We start from the raw sequence: 22,633 nt of genomic DNA, 5'->3' as shown, positions 1-22,633 counted from the left end.
ACTTAGGGCACACTAGGGGTGGGACATTGTGGTAGATCTATCTCCCTAAGTCATGCACAATACCTCCCCCTTTCACAAACTAGGTCCTCAAGTGTGGGACAACACCTCAAGCTTGCCTATCAACCTATTTCCCAATTCCACCACCACTTGCACAATGCACTAGTGCACATATTCTTCCTTTATAGGTACATTTTGTAGCTGTACAATTGGCCAATAACTCTAGAGGCTTTCTTCAATCAATCAACATATTTTCAGCACCACCAATCTCCAATCATATATCACAAGCTTATCCTACATGACCAATTTTCCAAAAGCCCTTGTACCATTTCACAAACCACCCTCAACCTCTCCAATCCATACCATCCCCGGTGGATGGGACATGCACTCAACTAGGAGGGGGTAATGTTAATCCTAAGAATGACACAAGGCATAAAGAAGGCTTAAGAAGAAGCATAAGAAGACAGTTGGATGAAAAAAGAAGGCCAAGAAGCACCAAAAAAAAATTTAATCAAGAACAAGGGACACAAGAGGTAAAGCACATTTTAGTCCTTTGTAAAAGAGCGCTAAGCTTCCTCTTGTGCAAGTTATAAATGAAAATGCACATGTAAAGGAACCATAAGAATAGGAAAGAGTAGGAAAAGAGGACCAAGGTCAGCAGATGGCCGATCATGGAAATGGGTTGGGTGCCCAAGGGAAGAAGGGCATGTATAAAAGCCAAAAAGTTAATGAGAGTAATCATTCTTGGTGTGTTTGCAAACTAGCTCTCTTCTTGCTCTTATTCTTGCTTCTTGCTTATGCATGACAGAGGGAGAGAGAAGAGTGTGAAGTTGTGAGAGCGAGGAACCGTGGAGAAGCTCTTCTTCTCCTCTTCTCATCTTCTACTTCTTCTTTTCTCTTTTCTCATGCATGTGGCTAGGAGGTTGAAGCTTGGAGGTTGGAGCATCTAATGCAAAGAAAGAAGAGAGCTTATTTGACCAAGTTACAGCATGATTTTTATCAACTACTCTTGGGGCATGATAGCAAGGTGGTGTGGAAACCATTATAAGAGCCTAGATCCCATACCCATACTACATCTCCAAAGACATGGCACCCATGCTACCTCACCGTACAAGGTGCCTCCTCTTCATCTCCACTACATAGAGGAGACCTCCACCTTCTTCAACACAACTATGGCTTGAGACACCATTAACAAACTCCAAAATGGTCAAGTAGATTACCATGATGGATTGGTAGCAAAGCACCTCTCCCATGTGAGAGACATATCTTGTTTGTTTAGCACGTCCATTTGCAAAGACTTTAATGTCAATTGATCAACTAATATTATGGTATCAATCCTAAAACCTAGAGATCCTATGGTTTCCACTAAGTATAGGACCATCACGGTTGGCCATATACTAGCCAAGATTTATGGATGTGGTAAAGCATGAGTTTATTGAATGGGCAAAGATGAACCAACATCCAACAAGTAGACAAGCAAGGTTCAAGACAAGTATTCTACTCTCAATCACATCCTCACTTCAAGCTATCATTCAGGAGCATAGATCATAAGGGAGATGAATCTATTTTGTGCATCTCTACAATTGCATTTGATATAATCATGTAGAGATTATAGGAGCTAGGGATCCCTATTGAGATGTAATGGCGTGCTTTGGTAATGGAAGAGCCAATCACTCAACAAGTGCGAGCTCCAAGAGGGATGTTGGAGAACATTGTCAATGCTATTGGAGTAAAGCAAGCCTAAACATTCTCGTCTACCCTCTTTAAGTTATACATCGACAAGATATCAAATTATAATGATAGATTGGGAGATGGCTTGGTCGTTAGGGGAGTATTTATACCTCTACTATTACATGCTGATGATATCATGCTTATCTCGAACACCCCAAAGGGGTTATAGCACCACCTAGATGCATTACGTATCTTTTGCCAAGATAGAGACCCCACAATGAACCTTGACAAGATCAAGGCTATGATGTTTAACACCTCCACCCAATGGAACAAACAATCAATGCCTCAAATTACATATGGTGAAGAGAAAGTGGAGCAAGTATAAAGAATTATCTATCTAGGGATTATGTTTGTGAGATCCATATTCATCGTGAGGAGACCAGCTATGAACATGTTTACCCAAGTCTATGGTATTAGGAGTGATGGAGAAACCATGCATGCACATACAATTCTAGCAACCTTGGATAAAGCTCTAAATTCTTTGACAAACTGATTATACCGACACTCTTATTTGGAGCTCCTATTTGTGGATCACGCCTCTTTACGATGAATGGCAACAACTGGAGAGGCCTCTATTCATGACAATTTCCAAAATGATCAAGTGTAAATCTTCAATGTCACATGAGATAATCAAGCAACAAATGGAAACACCTATCTTGGCGAAGGCCCTTTTTCAAACAATGATTTTTATGCACAAGTTTTGGAGCCTTACAAAACAAAGATAGTCTAGACTTGCTCCAGATTCATCTACACACACAATGCAAGGTGGCATTGAATGCTCTTATGCTAACACAAACACATGGGTGCAATCACATGGGCTACATATAACTCACTTTCCACCTATACAATATGGTATGGACCCTCGTTTCAAAAAAAGTGCACGAGCTCAACAAAATTATTAGGATGGATCTTATTCAACTACACACAACCAAGTCTTGATTGACGCCTACTAAGGTTCTATGAACAAATATGGCTTTTTATCAAAAGCATATTGGTGTCACTGGATGGTTTTACAATCTGTCCAAGACACATGGGCACATATTTGTCCCATGGGGTACAATAGGCCATTGGTCAACTAGTGACATCCTCAATTTTGTGATCGGACCACAATACATGGATACGCAACTATTCCATGGAGTGCAATGTGCCATTGGTCAGCTCATCATCAAGCCAGTGACAAAAGATAATAATTGCCTCCCCTTTGAAGGCCCAATTTGAAAGCCTTGCTAATGTGAGCCAAAGATTGAGGATCACTTAATATGCAATTGCCCAATGTACTATGAGATCAAAGGGCAATTCCACTACCTCCTTTGCAAGGGATTCAAACCAATATCCCTTGCAAAGGAGGTAGTGACAAAAGATAATAATTGCCTCCCCTTTGAAGGCCCAATTTGAAAGCCTTGCTAATGTGAGCCAAAGATTGAGGATCACTTAATATGCAATTGCCCAATGTACTATGAGATCAAAGGGCAATTCCACTACCTCCTTTGCAAGGGATTCAAACCAATATCCAAGTTGGTCCTCCTAAATTAGCACTGCTATGGATACTTCCTCTTGTAGCCGATGCCAAGAGAGAGAGCACTTCTTACAATCCCAAGAGCGACGCCTTGGGAATACACGACAGTACCCTTACCAACTTTTCAAAGCTATAACTACATCTAAAACTTCAAAGCACACCTTGATCTCGCCTCAAGGAGTCAACTTGGTCAAAGCCACCAAGAGATGCAAAGCACCCAACCATAGCTTTCTAGCCATCGCACAATGGATAGATCCATGATATATATATTGGGATCATATATTGTTCCTCACATTAAGTCCACATAGTATCACATCATTGGAGTTATAAGTTCTTTTCCTTTCAATACTTTTTGTTTCCTAGCTAAATGTTTCCTCATTTCCTCTTTTAAGTATGCTTTCACTATTCTACTTGGAAAACACGATAGTTCCTTTAATTTCAAATCTAATAATTTTTGTTTCATAGGCCAATTTGGCCTTTTGCAAGCATTCATACCTCTCTCTCTCTCTCTCTCTCTCTCTCTCTCTCTACATTAAGGTGGAATAAAATGCCAAAACTATAACCTGCATGTTGAGAAACAAAAGCTTCCAATCCAAGGCATATCAACACGATTTGCAACCAATCTATCGATGCTCCCATGATAAGCAAACTATTTCCAACTTCTTTAGGATTTCTCATGTAGGACCCTAGATAAGTTGCTTTACTCTCACAATCATATGATTTTTGAGGCACATTTTGAATAGATTTTTCTTCCTAGCTCATCCTTAACTTCCCTTTAGGAATACGTTCAACAACAATGGGCTACATATGATTACTTAGGCATAATTTTAAAGTTCTGGATAATTTGCGTTCCTTACTGGCTCATACTTTGAGCACGTTCAACAAGCGACCAACATTGATGTGGCATGTATGTCTCACTCGGTCACTCAGATATAAAAACCACTGCAGTCGAAACATGCACAAGTAGCAGTGTACAAGCTTTCTTATCTTCAGTAGTGGTGTTCAAGCAGTTCCAAGGGTCTGAAGTTCTTATTGCTGTTGAGCAAATTGGCCAGAAAAATAAACTAGCCTGCAACAACACTAGGATGATTTGCACCAACCTGGCCAAGCAGCTTCAATGTACACTGCTCTCATGTGCAACAGGAACACCATTAAGCATACCTCATCCACTCTCCTCTGCTATGATCATAAATGCATTTTTACATCGTTGTTTGTCTGTTAAGTGGATACAGAGATCACCACTAGTGATCCCAGTGACTTCTGGACACCACACACACAATCACTTTGTAACAGTCAGCACACCTCCTGTTTCTCGGAAACTCCAATTTTCTCTACCTTGCAAAGCCCCTTCTATTGAGCTTCTTCATTCCTTCGCATGTTCAATCGGATAATGCAACAAGCTCATCTCTTTCCCGAGTTGCATCCACATCTCAGCAGACCATAAACTGGATTTGATTCATGAACTCCTATTCATGAATTTAGTGTAAACTTGCAAATGGACTGGGTCCTCCAGCTTCGCCCTATTTCACATTGCTGAATAGCATCATACTGACCATCTTTTCAAGTGATACTTTTTCACATTGCTGAATAGCATCATACTAGTTTGACTTCTTTTTCCCAGACTGTTTTATCTCATCAGCTTTCCTCTTTCTTTCTTTCAAAAGCTCAATGCTTGCTGTCTTCTTCGCCTTGCCAATCTGTAGAGGAAACAAAAGCTTATCAATATTACAGAACAGGTATAAAAAGAAAATAACTAGAAATCTCGAACATAGCGACACACTTCAGATTAAATACCCACATACCTGCATGGCTTGGTATAATTTCCTAGCTTTTCGAGTCATCATAGATTGGGCCATGGTCAACGAACTGTCCTCGCCCTCTGGAGATCCGTCTTGAGTTTCTGACTCCTTGCTTATTTTCTCTGCAACATCCTTGTCCACTGGCTGTAATGATGCTGAAAAAGGGATACCAGCTACCTCTTTTTCTAACTCCTCCATATAGGCTTTCTCTAGAGCAGCTTCCTGTATCACAGCAATCAAAATTTCTGCTCAAAATAAATTCTAAATACACACTAAATACCTTCACTATCATAAACTGGTTGACTTCACCAACATCTGTCACTTTTCAAGTGGGACAGTGGTCAGTGCACCCTGCACTCTGATCAGAACTTCTGATTCCAGCAGATAAATGGATGCCAAGTTGGTGGTTGATGCATTTTTACAGCTGATTATGGAGCTCGAGTAGATTCTCTTGCACTGCTCCAATGACACGTGTAATGATTCAACAAGCATAAAATGACAGGTGAGACTTAGTCTTTCTTTAGCTTCTACATGCAGATCATGATTGTAAACTTCACTGCTTTTGACGGTTTTGGAGTGCAAACCGCAGCCCCCTCCTCTAATTGGTTCTCTTAGATCAAAGTTACAGTCAGGCGGAACACAACTAGATTCATGGTAAACGCGCTAACTCTAACCGACATGATGCCAGCACTCTTTCTCCCTGCATTTCTGCCTTCTTAACTTCCACACACCCACGCAAATATAAATATATGTCCTTGCCCTACCTCCTTTTGCTCCCTTGTCTCTCCCTCAGTTTTTCACTTCATAAACTCCCATATGAATATGTATTGCATGCATCCCTTGCCTCCTTCCAGTTCTAACTTCCTCCTTGTCTCCCTTCATATCTCAAAACTTCAATCAAGTTAAAGAAATACCAAAAGGGGTGCCAATTTTGGGACCAATAGGGTGTCCAATGTCCGAGACTATCCTCTCCAAGAAGAAAGGCTGGTTTCATGGTTCCATTGCCAAGACACCACTCAATCCCTTCATTTGGTGGGCCCGATGCACTCAATTGCAAGCCAAAGCTTTGTGCTAGTGCTAATTTTTGCTCTTAGCTGAGAAATTACAGCAATATGTCTTCTTACAATGAGATGCAATCAAGCAGTGATGATGCCTCTCAATATGAACATTCACGTGGGAATGAAGGAAATGCAATGCTTAACCTTGGACAAGGCTCTGTGACCATGGAAAGCAAGCTGAAAATGTTGCTATTTGGCAAGGTGCACAGCCTTCACGGCATAAGGAGGTAGATCAACAAAGTGAAGAGGAATTTGATTACCAATTCAAGAATCGAATGAGGACAGCAGCAAATCTCTTTGCTGGATTGGCAAGGATCCTTAGTTTACGTGATTCTTTAATGCTCCGAAGGATAACAAAGGCAAGAAGAAAAAGATGTCTTCTACACCTTCGAGATAGCAAGGTGCACCAAAGATAATGCCAAAGCCTTCATTTGAAGCTCCCAAAGATGCTAATGAAGCAAAACAGTTGGTACCTACGAGGCAAGGAATGCAAATGCAAGGCCATTATTGAAGTGCCAATCCAATGGATTTTGGACAGTCGGGCATGCATACTATAATAGAACAACTAGGATACTTTGGTGGAAGCACTTATTTTCATTCCATGGTTGGACAAGGACTACATATGGAAATGTATGGCAGAAATCCCTATGGTATGCAGCAGTCAATGCATGGTATGCAAGGCCCAATGTATTCGGGTATGGCTGGAAATGTGCAAAACCGTATGTATGACAGCATTAGCTTGATGCCTAGGGCATTAAGTATCATGTTTGGTAATGCATCTATACCCCCAATTGCTTATGGGGCTCAAGGAATGAATGTTGATCATGCAAATGCTTCATTTGGCGTTGGTTTTGATGTAAATTCAGCAAATGCACCCTTTTTGCAATAACCAGTATATGATAACTTGACACCCAAAGGGGCAACAAAAGACTATGATGAACTGCTTATGGGGCTCAAGGAATGAATGTAGATCATGCAAACGCTTCGTTTGGCATTGGTTTTGATGTACATTCAGCAAACGCACCCTTTTTGCAATAACCAGTGTATGACAACTTGACACCCAAAGTGGCAACAAAAGACTAATGAAGGTTTAAAAGCAATGAAGCTTGAGTCCTTCAACGATGGACACTTTGACTTTAATTCAACAATTTGATGCTGCCTATTTAGGAAAAAACTTCACCAAGTCCTCGAAGATTCGAAAGACAATCACTTTTTTGAAAGGGAATTGATACGTGGATACGTGAAACAATACTGACAAATAGACGAATCCCTCAGAAAATGTCTGACGATCTTGAAAACAGTGGCACAAGACTTCATTTCTCCTCCCAACCTCGCCTAGATAGTTGCTGGCACCTCCCTTCTCGTTTCCTCTGCCAGCCCTCCACTTCAGGTGAGTCCTACTATTCTCGGACTCTCTAACTCTCTAGGCTCCCCTAAACCCCGTTCGGGCGCCTAAGGCCCCCGGATGGTCATCCCTCGCGCCTGTTTCCCATAATTTACCTTATTAATGTAACATTTCCTTCCCCTTAAGAATCGGTTTCGTCCTCGAAAACAATACTTGGAAGGTCCAACTGTAAATTGGGAAACCTTTTCCTTAGGGTACTTACTCGCTCCCATGTTGAGCTTTCTTCTGAACAATCTTTCCACTTAAACAAACATTCTTGATAAATAGTATTCCTTGTTCGTCTGTTACGAACATTTAATATTCTTTCTGGTTCATGTGGATTAGATTGGTCATCTAATAGCTCCTCAAGTTTATCATTTAAGATTAGATTATCCAAATCACCCAGCTTCTTCCTTAGCTTACTTACATGAAAAACTGGATGTATTTTACTACCAGCAGGTAGTTCGAGCTTGTAAGCATGTTCTCCCACCTTTTTAAGTATTGTGAAAGGACCACAATACCTGGGTGAAAGCTTTGGACATTGTCCCGTTTTCATGGTTTTAGTTTATTCAAACACCTTAAGATAGACCATTTCTCCTTCTTTAAAGGAGATGTCTCTTCGGTGAGGATCTGCATAAGCTCTAGCTCGATTTTGAGCTTTCTTAATATTTTCTTGAGCAAATTTTAACATACTATTCATATCCTCCAAAAAATCCTTGGCTGCCTGAACCTTTTCCTTATGCAGTCCAACTGCATGAGGAGCTCTGGGCTGAAACCCATACATTAACATAAATAGACTATATCCAGTGGAAGAGTGCTTGGCACTATTATATGCAAACTCTGCTATCGATAGATACTCTTCCCAATTAGTTTGCCTTTTACTTACATATGCCCTGAGCATATCTTCAAGGATTTGGTTAACCCTTTCAATTTGCCCATCACTTTGCTGGTGGTCCGCCGTACTCATGCTAAGTTTAGTATCCAACTTCCTAAATACCGCATGCCAAAATTGACTATCAAATTTTCTATCCTGATCAGAAACTATATTTGCCGGAAGGCCATACAATCGATATATGTTCTCTACGAACAATCTAGCCAATTCTGGTGTTTTAACGTCGGTTGAAGTTGGAATAAACCTAGCCATTTTGGTTAACCTATCCACAATCACCTACACAGAGTCGTGCCCCCTCTGTGTTCTGGGTAATGCAACAATAAAGTCCATGGAGATACTCTCCCATTTTCCCGAAGGAATCTCTAATGGATAGAGAAGTCCTCCCATTTTGAGTCTTTCAGCTTTCTTAACCTGGCATTTATTACATTTGACCACATAGTCAAGGACATCCTTATTCATTCCAAGCCAATAGAACTGCCTTTTAATAAGACTATAAGTCTTATTAACTCCTGGATGTCCCGCGCTAGGGGTATCATGACACTCAAAGAGTATCTCGCGCCTTATTTCTTTATCTTTCGGGACACATACCCTACCCTTGTAGCGTAAATAACCATTATCTATGGTAAAGTTCTTCCACTTGAATCCCGTTTGAGCAACCCCTGATGCTCCATTTCCTTGTTGAACATCCTCAGATATTCCTTCCTCAGTGGAGGTCCTTCCATTTGGATGCCCATTTTCTATTGCTTCCCATATATTGCAATATGCCAGATCAACCTAGCATTTCTCTTTTAAAGATTCAAGCAAATCCGAAGTGAACTGAGTAAAACTCAATTCATTTATGATGGGCATTCTACTGAGTGCATCAGCCACTATATTATACTTTCCTTTTCTATACCTTATCTTATAGTCGAACTCTTGGAGGAGTTCGGCCCATCTGGCTTTACGCCCTTGTAGATCCGGTTGGTCACTAAGCCACTTAATGCTTTCATGATCCGACAGGATCAAAAGTTTGGCATCGTACAGATAGTGCCTCCATTTCTTCATTGCATGTACTATTGCATACAACTCCCTCTCATAAACATAATAATTTTATTTTGCACGGTTTAATTTCTTGCTTTCAAAAGCAACTGGTCGACCTTCTTGTAATAAAACCGCACCTATCGCCTTATCACTGGCATCAGCTTTAACCACAAATAGTTTATTGGGGATCCACAATTAATAGTACTGGAGTTGTAGCAATAGCTACCTTAAGTTTTTGAAAACTTTCATTTTGGTCTGTTCCCCAATTAAAACTCTTCCCTTTCCCTTTAAGTTGGTCTGTCATTGGAACAGCTATTCTGGCATAATCTCGAATGAGTCTACGATAAAATCCAGATAATCCTAGGAAGATCTGCAGCTCTTCAAGATTCCTTGGAGATGGCCATTCAATAATTGCCTTTATTTTTTCGCGATCCATCTTGATTCCCTCTTTCGAGATAATATGCCCCAAATATTTGACCTCTTGTGCGTGAATTCACATTTAGTTTTCTTTGGATAAAGGAAATGTGTTCTTAACAATTGCAATACCAATCGTAAGTGTTCCAAATGTTCTTCTTTTGATCTACTAAAAATCAAGATATCATCCAAGAAGACTACTACAAAATGTTCTTGATAGTGCCATAACACACTATTCATCAACTTCATAAAGGTAGCTGGTGTATTAGTGAGGCCAAAAGGCATCACCAAAAAATCATAATGCCCATATCTAGTACAAAATGTTATCTTAGGAACGTCTTGTGCCTTAATTCTTACTTGGTGATAGCCTAATCTTAACTCTATTTTTGTGAAGAATTTTGCCCCTTGTAATTGATCAAAAAGATCTTCCATTCTGGGCATAGGAAATTTATTCTTTACCATTATCTTATCAAGTGCTCTATAATCAACATAAAGTCGCATAGAACCATCTTTTTTCTTTACCAATAAAATTGGTGAAGCCCAAGGTGAATTGCTGGGTTGTATAAACCCTTTATCAAGGTAATCCTTAATTTGTCTTTCAACTTCTTGGTGCTGAGTTTCACTTAACTTATAAGGTGGTTTAGAAATAGGGTGTATATCCTTATTTGTGTCAATTGGGTGATTTATATCACCCCTATCTGGTGGAAGGCCACTTGGTAAATCAAAAGGAAACGCATCTTTAAATTCATCTAGCAAACCACTTAATTCATTACTTACATTCAACTCACAAACATAAGAAAATTGTTGCTTTATATTACAGAAAGTAAAGTGTTTTGTACAGGAAGAGACCATAACATATATACCTCACAAGCTTCCTTCTTTATCAGCTTCTGAACTTCAGTGGAACACAACAAAGGATTATCAGATACTTCATGTTCACCTTGAATCACAAAACTCTTACCATCCCTTTCAAATTCTAGTGTGTTATGATGATAACTACGTTTTAAGGATGGTTCCAATCCCCATAGCCACTCCCTCCCTAAAGCAATATCGGCTCTTTCCATATTCATAATTTGAAAATCAAGTTTATCTTTATATCCTTGAATCTCAATTTCCAAATCGGATACCATTGTATCCCATATTTTATTATCCTGACCTTGCAACATACGAACAACATATTGATGCCCACTCTTTTGTTGGAGAAGTTTTAATTTTTTGACAAGTGCATAATTTATGAAATTGTGGGTAGCGGAGTCATTAATCATGACTCGAACCCTCTTTCCAGCTATCAATCCATCCACTCTAACTAAATCATGTGGCCCAAAAGTAGGCTGCCACATAGAAGTTAACATAAACACCTGTGTTGTACATCCTTGTGCAAAACCTCTAAAGATTCATACTTTTCATGCCCCTTTATTTCTAGGGTCTGCACTACATGGATTTGTTTTTCTTTTCCTTTGCCCTTGTCTTTATTCTTTCCTTTATCTTCCCCCTTTTTCCTTTGAGAGCAATTCCAAGCAGCATGGTTAGGGGATAGACAATTGAAACATATCTTTTCTTTTTTGGCCTTGTCAAAGTCATCCAGACTTAACTTTGGCCTTACATATTGTTTCTTTTCAAAAGGTTGTTTCTTGCCCTTAAGAAATGGCATTTTGCTTTTAAATTTACCTACAAATTTTGAGATTTCCAATTCTTTAGACTTGGGCTCCGTATCAATGAGACTAGTGAGTGTACCTGGACGCGTACTATCTTCATTGATTAATGCAAATTTAATTGCCTCTTCAAGCGTCTTAGGTGAACTCCTTTTCACTTCCTTTTTACAGGCCTTATCTAGTCCCCTGATGAATCCTCTTGTCTTTTGAAATTCATCTATTCCTTCCAATTTGAGGATTATCTCACAATATTCCTCCAAATATATCCCTTCCCTTTTGTCTGGCATAATCCCAATCTTCCCAATTTCTTTCCATTTCATTTTCAAGAATGAATTCTTTCAAAAAGATCGATTCAAATTGAGCCCAAGTTTCAGCTATTTTATTTACCTCCTTTAAAGTTTGCCACCATTTATACGCCTTTGGCCCCAAAGTTAAACTGGCCTCCAACGCTTGGAGATGTGGTGGAGTATTTTTAAGTTTGTGCAAATCCTCCCATTTTTGGAGAAAATTAAAGATAGTGTATTTATTTCTATCTTTTTCCTCCGCATGAAACTGAGGGGGTTTCATATCTTTTAAAATTGGATTATCCCTCAACTTGTGGTGGGGCTCTTTAGGATCTCGCATAGTCACATCCAAATCTTTCAATGAAGATAAAATATCCGAGGTTTCTAGCTTATTTTTATCCCTTTCTAATAATAAAGTTAATTGAGATTTTATTTCGGTGAGTGTTTGAGTTAAAAATTCCATTTGAACCCCCTGTGCCTGCACACGAGCAGTTAGATCATCAAATTGTTCTCGTGTGGCAAAAAATTCTTCCCATTGCTCTTCTTGTATCTCCGTTTCATGAGGATCTACCATAGGGTGGTCCCCAGAACTAGAACCCTCAATTACTCCCTCTCTCCCTTTCCCCTCCATTAATACATTGGAATTGGAAAGCAAATATAAGAAACTTGCGTACAAAGTGAAGTACTTCCCTGGTTATAATGATAGGGCAACAATTTATGGCTTTTAGTAATAACCCCGAACAGTGAGGAATAGTTTGTCTTTCCCAAACTGAGCGGGTCACGTTGAAAATAAAGATTATTAGCAGAAACACCAAGTAAGGAGGGGACTAAACACACCCCTTCCCAACGGTCACGTGAATCAGCTGTACGTCTGCTATGTCAGATTCGTCAAACTGGCTTCGTCCGACTAGCTTTAACTGTCGTTCGATTGTTGCGCCTCACGAAATCAATTGTGTATGACAGGATACGGGCCAGTGTAACGTGTGGGGGGCACCGTCTTCTTGCCTGACCCGTATGACGTGTGGGGCACCGGAGAAAGCCTTCGCGAGGACAATCGAAAGCTTTCATGAGAGACAAGCTAAAGCAAGACCTGGCAGCTATGATACCAATGATACGTGGATACGTGAAACAATACTGACAAATAGCCGAATCCCTCAGAAAACGTCTGACGATCCTGAAAACAGTGGCATGAGAGTTCGTTTCTCCTCCCAACCTCGCCTAGATAGTTGCTCGCACCACCCTTCTCGTTTCCTCTGCCAGTCGTCCACTTCAGGTGAGTCCTACTATTCTCGGACTCTCTAACTCTCTAGGCTCCCCTAAACCCCGTTCGGGCGCCCAAGGCCCCCGGACGGTCATCTCTCGCACCCGTTTCCCATAATTTATCTTATTAATGTAGCAAGAATGCATTGCAATGATAGTCCATTCTTTTGATGCAAGATAGAGCACCCTCAATGTGGATACAATTTAAGCAAATATTTGCATTGAATTTGTTGACAAGTACCTTTGAGATGGACATCATGATAGCTTGGAATCAGTTGAACGCTAAGGAATGTAAGAATTTGGAGCAAAATAATAAGAAGTTTTGAGATGCATTGCTGCCTATTACTTCTTGTCACCCGGTACACCTTCATGAGCAAGTAGAAAAATATGTTTGTGGACTACCCAAAGGAATCCGGGATTTTTACATCAAATCCAATGTATCTAGCATATCTCAGCTCATAGAGGCTGCTGCTTCTGCTAATGCTTTGTTGCATGGGAAGGGTTCGGGCTTCCTAGAGAGTGGAGAGAAGCTGAATAAAATGTTGTTTAAGGTTAAAAAAAATGGGCAAATTTGAAAATCAACTTGTAAAAAAGCCAAAATAGCAAAGAAAGAGCTTGAAAAGATTGACACAACATAGGGAATTGATGGTTGCAAACAAATGTTTTATTTGTGAACAAGAGGATCACATTGCAAGGGATTGTCCCAATAGGTAATAAGTTGGAAAATCAAAAAATCAAGGAGATTCTAAAGGAAAGAAGCCAAAGCATCAATGGGATTGGTGCCCCATGTTGTTAGTGATCAATCCAATGATAATGCTACTAAGGACAAAGCATGGGGCAAAATTAAAAATTAGCATGCATTGATTTTCTTTAATAATGGTGCACGAGTCGACTTATCTCTGCAAACATGGCACCTTGTCTAGGCATTAGACAGTGATCAACCCAATGATGATGCTATTGAGTTGTGTAGAGCATGGAACAAAATTAGAAATCAACATGGATTGATTTTCTTTGATAATGGTGCATGAGCCAACTTATCTCTATAGACATGGCACCCTGTCTAGGCATCAAAGAGCATGAGATGGGACCCATGGGGAAAGTTGGAATGACATGTAAAGAAAGATCGCATGTCTAAGTTAGAGAAAGATCGCATGTAAAGAAAGAGCGAGAATGTTGGGAACATGTCTAAGTTAGAGAAAGATCGCATTTTATTTTTGTAAATGTATGTTAATTACTTCTCTCAATCACTTCCACGGCAACTACTACTTTGAAAGACCAAAAGATCATGGCATAGATCTTATCCTTGGAAATAGCCCACCTAATAAGCCATCCCACAAAGTCAATGCAGCCCAGCGAGAGGAGATTATGAGTTAAGTGAATGAGCTGTTAAAAAAAGGTCTTATTCAACCCAACTCATCTCCTTTTTATTCTCTTGTGCTTTTGGTGCATAAAAATGATGATTCATGGCATGTGTACACTGATTATTGTGCTCAGAACAAGATCACAATAAAAAATCACTTTCTGATTCCTCGGATTGATAATGTTATGGATAGATTGCAAAGGGCAATCATATTCAGTCATATAGATTTGAAAAGTGGGCATCATTAGATACGCATTAGATCAGAAGATGAATCTAAGATCGCTTTCACGACATCTTTTGGATTGTATGAGTTTCTTGTTACGCCTTTTGGACTTATGAATGCTCCTGCCACACTTAATCGGATGATGAATCGCATCTTCAAGCCACATAGAGAATTTGTGGACACTTTCTTTGATGACATGACTATCTATTCAAAGAAAGAGATAGAGCATAGAAAACACTTGGATATTGTGTTCAATGAACTGCTTGAGCATAAGCTGGTTATCAATGATAAGAAAAGTAAATTCTTTTTACATAAAATCCAGTTTTTAAAGCATATTGTATCAATTGATGGACCTTGCAAAGGTTGAGGCAATACGATCATAGCCACCTTTGAGAAATATGCATGAAATCCATAATTTGCTTTGTAGAAGAAAGATGTGTCATTTAGATTAACAGCATTGGAAATTTCAGCATTTGAGAAGTTGAAGGAAAAGACGACTTCAAATCTTGTGCTTGTATTGCCCAATCTAAGGAAGTCATTCATAGCTCAATGTGATGCATGTGGTAACAACATTGGGATTGTTCTTATGCAAGACGGCCGACTTGTGGCTTATGAGAGCCGATTTCTCCACGTTGCAAAAAAGAATTTGCAGATCTATAAGAAAGAGCTCTTGGCTGTAATTTATGCACTATCTACATGGAATCATTATTTGTTGGGGACTGATTTTACAATGCAAATAAACCATCAAACTTGAAGGTATTTTCTGACACAGACAAAGTTGTCAAAGAAGCATATGAGATAGGCAAATTTTCTCTCTATGTTCCATTTTCAGATTGTGCATATTGATGGTAAAAAGAATGTTGTGGTTGATGCACTATCATAGTGATACCATGGTCAAGGCAATGGAGCATTTCTTTTATTGGCCAGCTTTGAGGCATGATGTAGAACAGTTTGTTAGGACATGCATCATGTGTCAAAAGATAAAGCATGATAGGCAAAATATGCCAAATTTATTGTAGGCCTTAGCAAACCATTGCAACAAATTTTATTTTTGAGCTTCCCACAACACCTATAAGAAATAATTTGTATATTGACTATCATTTGCAGGTTTAGCAAACAAGCCCATTTCATTCCACTGAGGAAGAAAATAAAGAGTGATCATATGGCACGATTGTTTTTCCAGTTCATCTTTAGGTATCATGGTATTCCAAAATCAATCAGTAGTGATCGAGACCCTTAGTTGACCAATTTATTTTGGAAAGGATTGTTCGAGAATATGGGTACCACACTGAAAGTCTCATCATCCTTCCATCCGAAAATAGATGGTCAATCTGAGAAAGCAAATTCCATAGTGTTAGATCTTTTGAGGTACTATATTTCATACCACAATACACAATGGGAGCAATATTTGCCCTTGGTTAAGTTTTCTTGTAACAACACAATACATAGTTCCACTGGCAAAGCTCCATTTGAGGTGATTTAGAGCAGCAAGATGATACTACATGCCAGATGACTCTGAGAAGACCATAAAGCCAGAGAAAGTAGTCGGAATGAATGAGCACGAGTGATTCCTTTCACCTCCCAGCCTTGCCTAGTATATTGCTGGCCAGACCATCGTGATCCGATTGCCAGCCGTCAAACCTTGGTGAGTCCTACTATTCTTGGACTCTTTTTAGTACTAGGCTCCCCTTAACCCCGTTCGGGCGCCCAAGAGCCCGGACGGTCATCCTCGTGCGTGTTCCCCATGATTTGCCTTAATGTCACATTAAATGTCACTTTAATGTCATATTCAATATTTGTGACCTTAATGTCACATTAACTATCACTTTAATGTCACATTAATGTCACATTTCCTTCCCCTTAAGAATCGGTTTCGTCCTCGAAAACAATACTTGGAAGGTCTAACTGTAAATCGGGAAACCTTTTCTTTAAAGTACTTACTCGCTCCCATGTTGAGCTTTCTTCTGAACAATCTTTCCACTTAACTAAACATTCTTGATAAATAGTATTTCTTGTTCGTCTATTACGAACATTTAATATTCTTTCTGGTTCATGTGGATTAGATTGGTCATTGAATAGCTCCTCAATGTCATCATTTAAGATTAGATTATCCAAATCACCCAGCTTCTTCCTTAATTTACTTACATGAAAAACTGGATGTATTTTACTATCAGCAGGTAGTTCGAGCTTGTAAGCATGTTCTCCCACCTTTTTAAGTATTGTGAAAGGACCACAATACCTGGGTGAAAGCTTTGGACATTGTCCCTTTTTCATAGTTTTAGTTTGTTCAGGCACCTTAAGATAGACCAATTCTCCTTCTTCAAAGGAGATGTCTCTTCGGTGAGGATCTGCATATGCTCTAGCTCGATTTTGAGCTTTTTAAATATTTTCTTGAGCAAATTTTAACATACTATTCATATCCTCTAAAAAATCTTTAGCTGCCTGAACATTTTCCTTATGCAATCCTACTGCAAAAGGAGCTCTGGGCTGAAACCCATACATTAACATTAATGGACTATATCCAGTGGAAGAGTGCTTGGCACTATTATATGCAAACTCTGCTATCGGTAAAAACTCTTCCCAATTAGTCGCTCTGGGCTGAAACCCATACATTAACATTAATGGACTATATCCAGTGGAAGAGTGCTTGGCACTATTATATGCAAACTCTCATATCGGTAAAAACTCTTCCCAATTAGTTTGCATTTCACTTACATATACCCTAAGCATATCTTCAAGGATTTGGTTAACCCTTTCAGTTTGCCCATCTGTTTGCGGGTGATCCGCCGTACTCATGCTAAGTTTAGTATCCAATTTCCTAAATACCGCACGCCAAAATTGGCTATTAAATTTTCTATCCCGATCAGAAACTATATTTGCCGGAAGGCCATACAATCGATATATGTTCTCTACGAACAATCTAGCCAATTCTGGTGTTTTAACATCAATTGAAGTTGGAATGAACCTAGCCATTTTGGTTAACCTATCCACAATCACCCACACAGAGTCGTGCCCCCTATGTGTTCTAGGTAAAGCAACAATAAAGTCCATGGAGATACTCTCCCATTTTCCCGAAGGAATCTCTAGTGGATGGAGAAGTCCTCCCATTTTCAATCTTTCAGCTTTATTAACCTGGCATGTATTACATTTGACCACATGGTCAAGGACATCCTTATTAATTCCAGGCCAATAGAACTACCTTTTAATAAGACTATAAGTCTTATTAACTCCTAGACGTCCCGCACTAGGGGTATCATGACACTCAAAGAGTATCTGGCGCCTTATTTCTATATCTTTTGGGACACATACCCTACCCTTGTAGAGTAAATAACCATTATCAATAATAAAATTATTCCACTTGAATCCAGTTTGCACAACCCCTGATGCTCCATTTCCTTGTTCAACATCCTCAGATATTCCTTCCTCAGTAGAAGCACTTTCATTTGGATCCCCATTTTTTATTGCTTCCCATATGTTGGAATATGCCGGATCCACCTGGCATTTCCCTTTTAAAGATTCAAGCAAATCCGAAGTGAACTGAGTAAAACTCAATTCATTAATGATGGGCATTCTGCTGAGTGCATCAGCTACTATATTATACTTTCCTTTTTTATATCGTATCTCAAAGTCGAACTCTTGGAGGAGTTCGGCCCATCTGGCTTTACGCCCTTGTAGATCCGGTTGGTCACTAAGCCACTTAATGCTTTCATGATCCGATAAAATCAAAAGTGTGGCACCGTACAAATAGTGCCTCCATTTCTTCATTGCATGTACTATTGCATACAGCTCCCTCTCATAAACAGAATAATTCTGTTTTGCACGGTCTAATTTCTTGCTTTTAAAAGCAACTGGTCGACCTTCTTGTAATAAGACCGCGCCTAACGCCTTATCACTGGCATCAGCTTCAACCACAAACGGTTTATTCGGATCCACAATTAATAATACTGGAGCTGTAGCAATAGCTACCTTAGGTTTTTGAAAACTTTCATTTTGATCTGTTCCCCAATTAAAACTTTTTACTTTCCCTTTAAGTTGGTCTGTCATTGGAACAGATATTTTGGCATAATCTCGAATGAATCTACGATAAAATCCAGATAAACCTAGGAAGATCTGCAGCTCTTCCAGGTTCCTTGGAGATGGCATTCAATAATTGCCCTTACTTTTTCTAGATCCATGTTGATTCCCTCTTTCGAGATAATATGTCCCAAATATTTGACCTCTTGTGCAAAGAATTCACATTTAGTTTTCTTCGCATAAAGAGAATGTGTTCTTAACAGTTGGAATACTAATTGTAAGTGTTCTAAATGTTCTTCTCTTGATTTACTAAAGATCAAGATATCATCCAAGAAGACTACTACAAAACGTCCTAGATAGGGCCGTAAAACACTATTCATCAGCTTCATAAAGATAGCTGGTGCATTAGTGAGGCCAAAAGGCATCTCCAAAAAATCATAATGCCCGTATCTAGTACAAAATGCTGTCTTGGGAACATCTTATGCCTTAATTCTTACTTGGTGATAACCTGATCTTAAATCTATCTTTGTGAAGAATTTTGCCACTTTCAATCGATCAAAAAGATCTTCCATTCTGGGCATAGGAAATTTATTCTTCACCGTTATTTTATTAAGTGCTCTATAGTCAACACAAAGTCGCATAGAACCATCTTTTTTTTTTTACCAATAAAATTGGTGAAGCCCAAGGTGAATTACGGGGTTGTATAAACCCTATATCAAGGTAATCCTTAATTTGTCTTTCAACTTCTTGATGCTGTGTTTCACTTAACTTATACGGTGATTTAGAAATAGGGTGTGTATCCTTATTTGTGTCAATTGGGTGATTTATATCACCCCTATCTAGTGGAAGGCCACTTGGTAAATCAGAAGAAAACACATCTTTAAAATCATCTAACAAACTACTTCATTCATTATTAACATTCAATTCACAAACATAAGAAAATTGTTGCTTTATATTACAAAAAGTAAAAATGTTGTACATGAAGAGACCATAACATATATACCTCACAAACTTCCTTCTTTATCAGCTTCTAAACTTCAGTAGAACACAGCAAAGGATTATCAGATACTTTATGTTCACCTTGAATGACAAAAGTCTTACCATCCCTTTCAAATTCCAGTGTTTTATGATGGTAACTACGTTTTAAGGATGGTTTCAATCCCCATAGCCACTCTCTCCCTAGAGCAATATCAGCTCTTTCCATGTTCATAATTTGGAAATCAAGTTTATCTTTATATCCTTGAATCTCAATTTCCAAATTGGATACCATTGTATCCCATATTTTATTGTCTTGGCCTTGCAACATACGAACAACATATTGATGCCCACTCTTTTGTTGGGGAAGTTTCAATTTTTTGACAAGTGCATAATTAATAAAATTATGTGTAGCAGAGTCATCAATCATGACTCTAACTCTCTTTCCAGCTATCAATCCATGTACTCTAAGTAAATCATGTGGCCCAAAAGTAGGCCGCCACATAGAAGTTGACATACAACACTTATGATGTACATCCATGTGCAAGACCTCTAAAGATTTGTACTTTTCATGCCCCTTTAATTCTAAGGTTTGCACTACATGGATTTGTTTTTCTTTTCCCTTGCCCTTGTCCTTATCCTTTCCTTTGTCTTCTCCCTTTTTCTTTTGAGGGCAATTCCAAGCAGCATGGTTAGGGGATAGGCAATTGAAACACAACTTTTCTTTTTTGGCCTTATCAAAGTCATCAGGACTTAACTTTGGCCTTACATATGGTTTCTTTTCAAAAGGTTGTTTTTTACCCTTAAAGAATGGCATTTTCCTTTTAAATTTGCCCACAAATTTCGAGGTTTCCAATTCCTTAGACTTGGGCTCCGTATCAATGAGACTAGTGAGTGTACCTGGACGCACATTATCTTCATTGATTAATGCAAATTTAATTGCCTCTTCCAGCGTCTTAGGTGAACTCCTTTTTACTTCCTTTTTACAACCTTTATCTAGTCCCCTAATGAATCCTCTTGTTTTTTGAAATTCATCTATTCCTTCCAATTTGAGGATTATCTCACGATATTCCTCCAAATATGTCAATAGGGGTCTTCCCTTTTGTCTAACATAATCCCAATCTTCCCAATTTCTTTCCATTTCATTTTCAGGAAGGAATTCTTTCAAAAAGACGGATTCAAATTGAGCCCAAGTTTCAGGTATTTTATTTGCCTCCTTTAAAGTTCGCCACCACTTATATGCTTTGGGCCCCAAAGTTAAACTAGCCTCCAGTGCTTGGAGATGTGGTGGGGTATTTTTAAGTTTATGTAAATCTTCCTATTTTTGGAGGAAATTAAAGATTGTATCTTTATTTCTATCTTTTTCCTCCCTGTGAAACTGAGGGGGTTTCATATCCTTTAGAACTAGATTATCCCTCAATTTATGGTGGGGTCCTTTAGGATCTCGCATAGTCACATCTAAATCTTTCGATGAAGATGGGACATCCGAGGTTTCTATCTTATTTACATCTCTTTCTAACAATAAAGTTATTTGAGATTTTATTTCAGTGAGTGTTTGGGTTAAAAATTCCATTTGAACCCCTTGAGCTTGCACACGAGCAGTAAGATCATCAAATTGCTCTCGTGTAGCAAAAAATTATTCCCACTGTTCTTCTTGCATCTCTGGTTCATGGGGATCTACCATAGGGTGGTCCCCAGAACTAGAACCTTCCATTACTCTCTCTTTCCCTCTTTCTGCCATTAATACACTGGAATTGGAAAGCAAAGATAAGAAATTTGCATACAAAGTAAAGTACTTCCCTGATTTTAATGGCAGGCAGTTGTTGCTGGTTTGTAAATAAACCCGAAGAGTAAGGAACAAATTTTATCGCCCGAACAAAGTCGGTAACGCAGGAAATGGAGCTTCTTTACAAAAACGACTAGTATTCAGCCCCCTTCTTTAATAATCACGCAGGCCATCAATGCCCCTTTCCTGAACTTGCTCTCTGCTGAGCTTGTACTTGTTTGTGATGTAAGTGCAGTCGAGGCTGATAAGAAAAATTCCAAACGTGCAGCCGACCGATCAGACATACATCAGGAAATAGCTTCAGTTTCAGCCTGCGAAAAGGGGAAAAAAACGTGTGGTCCATTGGTGTGTTTTTAGACAGGCTCACGCCAGGATTCGACGGCGCACTCCAACATACGGCGTTTCATGTAAAAGATATGCTCCCCGTCATAAAATTTCGTGACGTAGATAATTGTCACATCACATTTTATGTGACGTGTCACCAGGCGCCTTTGACCAGCGGCTTCACGGCGAGACCCGTCGACTGACTTTTGACCAGCGACTTCACGGCGAGACCTGTCAACTGAAACTCGTCACCCGTCGACTGAAACTTGTCACCCGTCGACTGAGACGAATAGCGGGACCCGTAAGACCCGTCGACCGTCGACTGAAACGAACCACCAGACCCATCGACTTTACCTTTTCGTTGAAGAACTTCACAGAACCACACGACTAGTCCCGTCGGCTCTGATACCAATGCCAGATGACTCTGAGAAGACCATAAAGCCAGAGAAAGTAGTCGGAATGAATAAGCACGAGTGATTCCTTTCACTTCCCAGCCTTGCCTAGTATATTGTTGGGCAGACAATCGTGATCCGATTGCCAGCCGTCAAACCTTGGTGAGTCCTACTATTCTTGGACTCTTTTTAGTACTAGGCTTTCCTTAACCCCGTTCGGGCGCCCAAGAGCCCAGACGGTCATCCTCGTGCATGTTCCCCATGATTTACCTTAATGTCACATTAAATATCAGTTTAATGTGACATTCAATATTTGTGACCTTAATGTCACATTAACTATCACATTAATGTCACACTACAATCTCCCAAACTGAGGATAAGATCCTTGAAACTGATCCTTATGTAGAAAACTTGGACGCAATCTATACAAAGATAAAGCATTGCTCCATTTGGAAAAGGCAAGGTTGAAAAAGATGAAAGAAAAAAAAAATTGTATCCAAAGTTGAGTATGTGACCAATCAATAGCAGGTGACAGTATCTACAGGCTATTGA

General features: G+C 39.3%; 1 protein-coding gene across 1 annotated transcript in view; it reads right to left on the bottom strand.

Annotated features, from left to right (window-relative positions):
* Positions 1–3,847: 3,847 nt before the first annotated feature.
* Positions 3,848–22,633, bottom strand: part of LOC148010778 (pescadillo-like protein) — a 73,742-nt gene continuing 54,956 nt past the window's right edge. The window contains exons 13-14 of the mRNA XM_087671321.1: positions 5,047–5,265; positions 3,848–4,941 (exon numbers count right to left, since the gene is read on the bottom strand). Of these exons, the coding sequence (XP_087527447.1) occupies positions 4,843–4,941; positions 5,047–5,265 (318 nt within the window). The 3' untranslated portion in view covers positions 3,848–4,842. The remainder of the gene's footprint in view (positions 4,942–5,046; positions 5,266–22,633) is intronic.

Source organism: Lygodium microphyllum, chromosome 29, assembly GCF_053477565.2.
Source record: "Lygodium microphyllum isolate KBCC chromosome 29, Lygodium_microphyllum_v1.1.10, whole genome shotgun sequence".
Taxonomy (NCBI): domain Eukaryota; kingdom Viridiplantae; phylum Streptophyta; class Polypodiopsida; order Schizaeales; family Lygodiaceae; genus Lygodium; species Lygodium microphyllum.
Note: the sequence above shows the minus strand (reverse complement) of the source record. Positions and strands in the feature narration are given on the sequence as shown.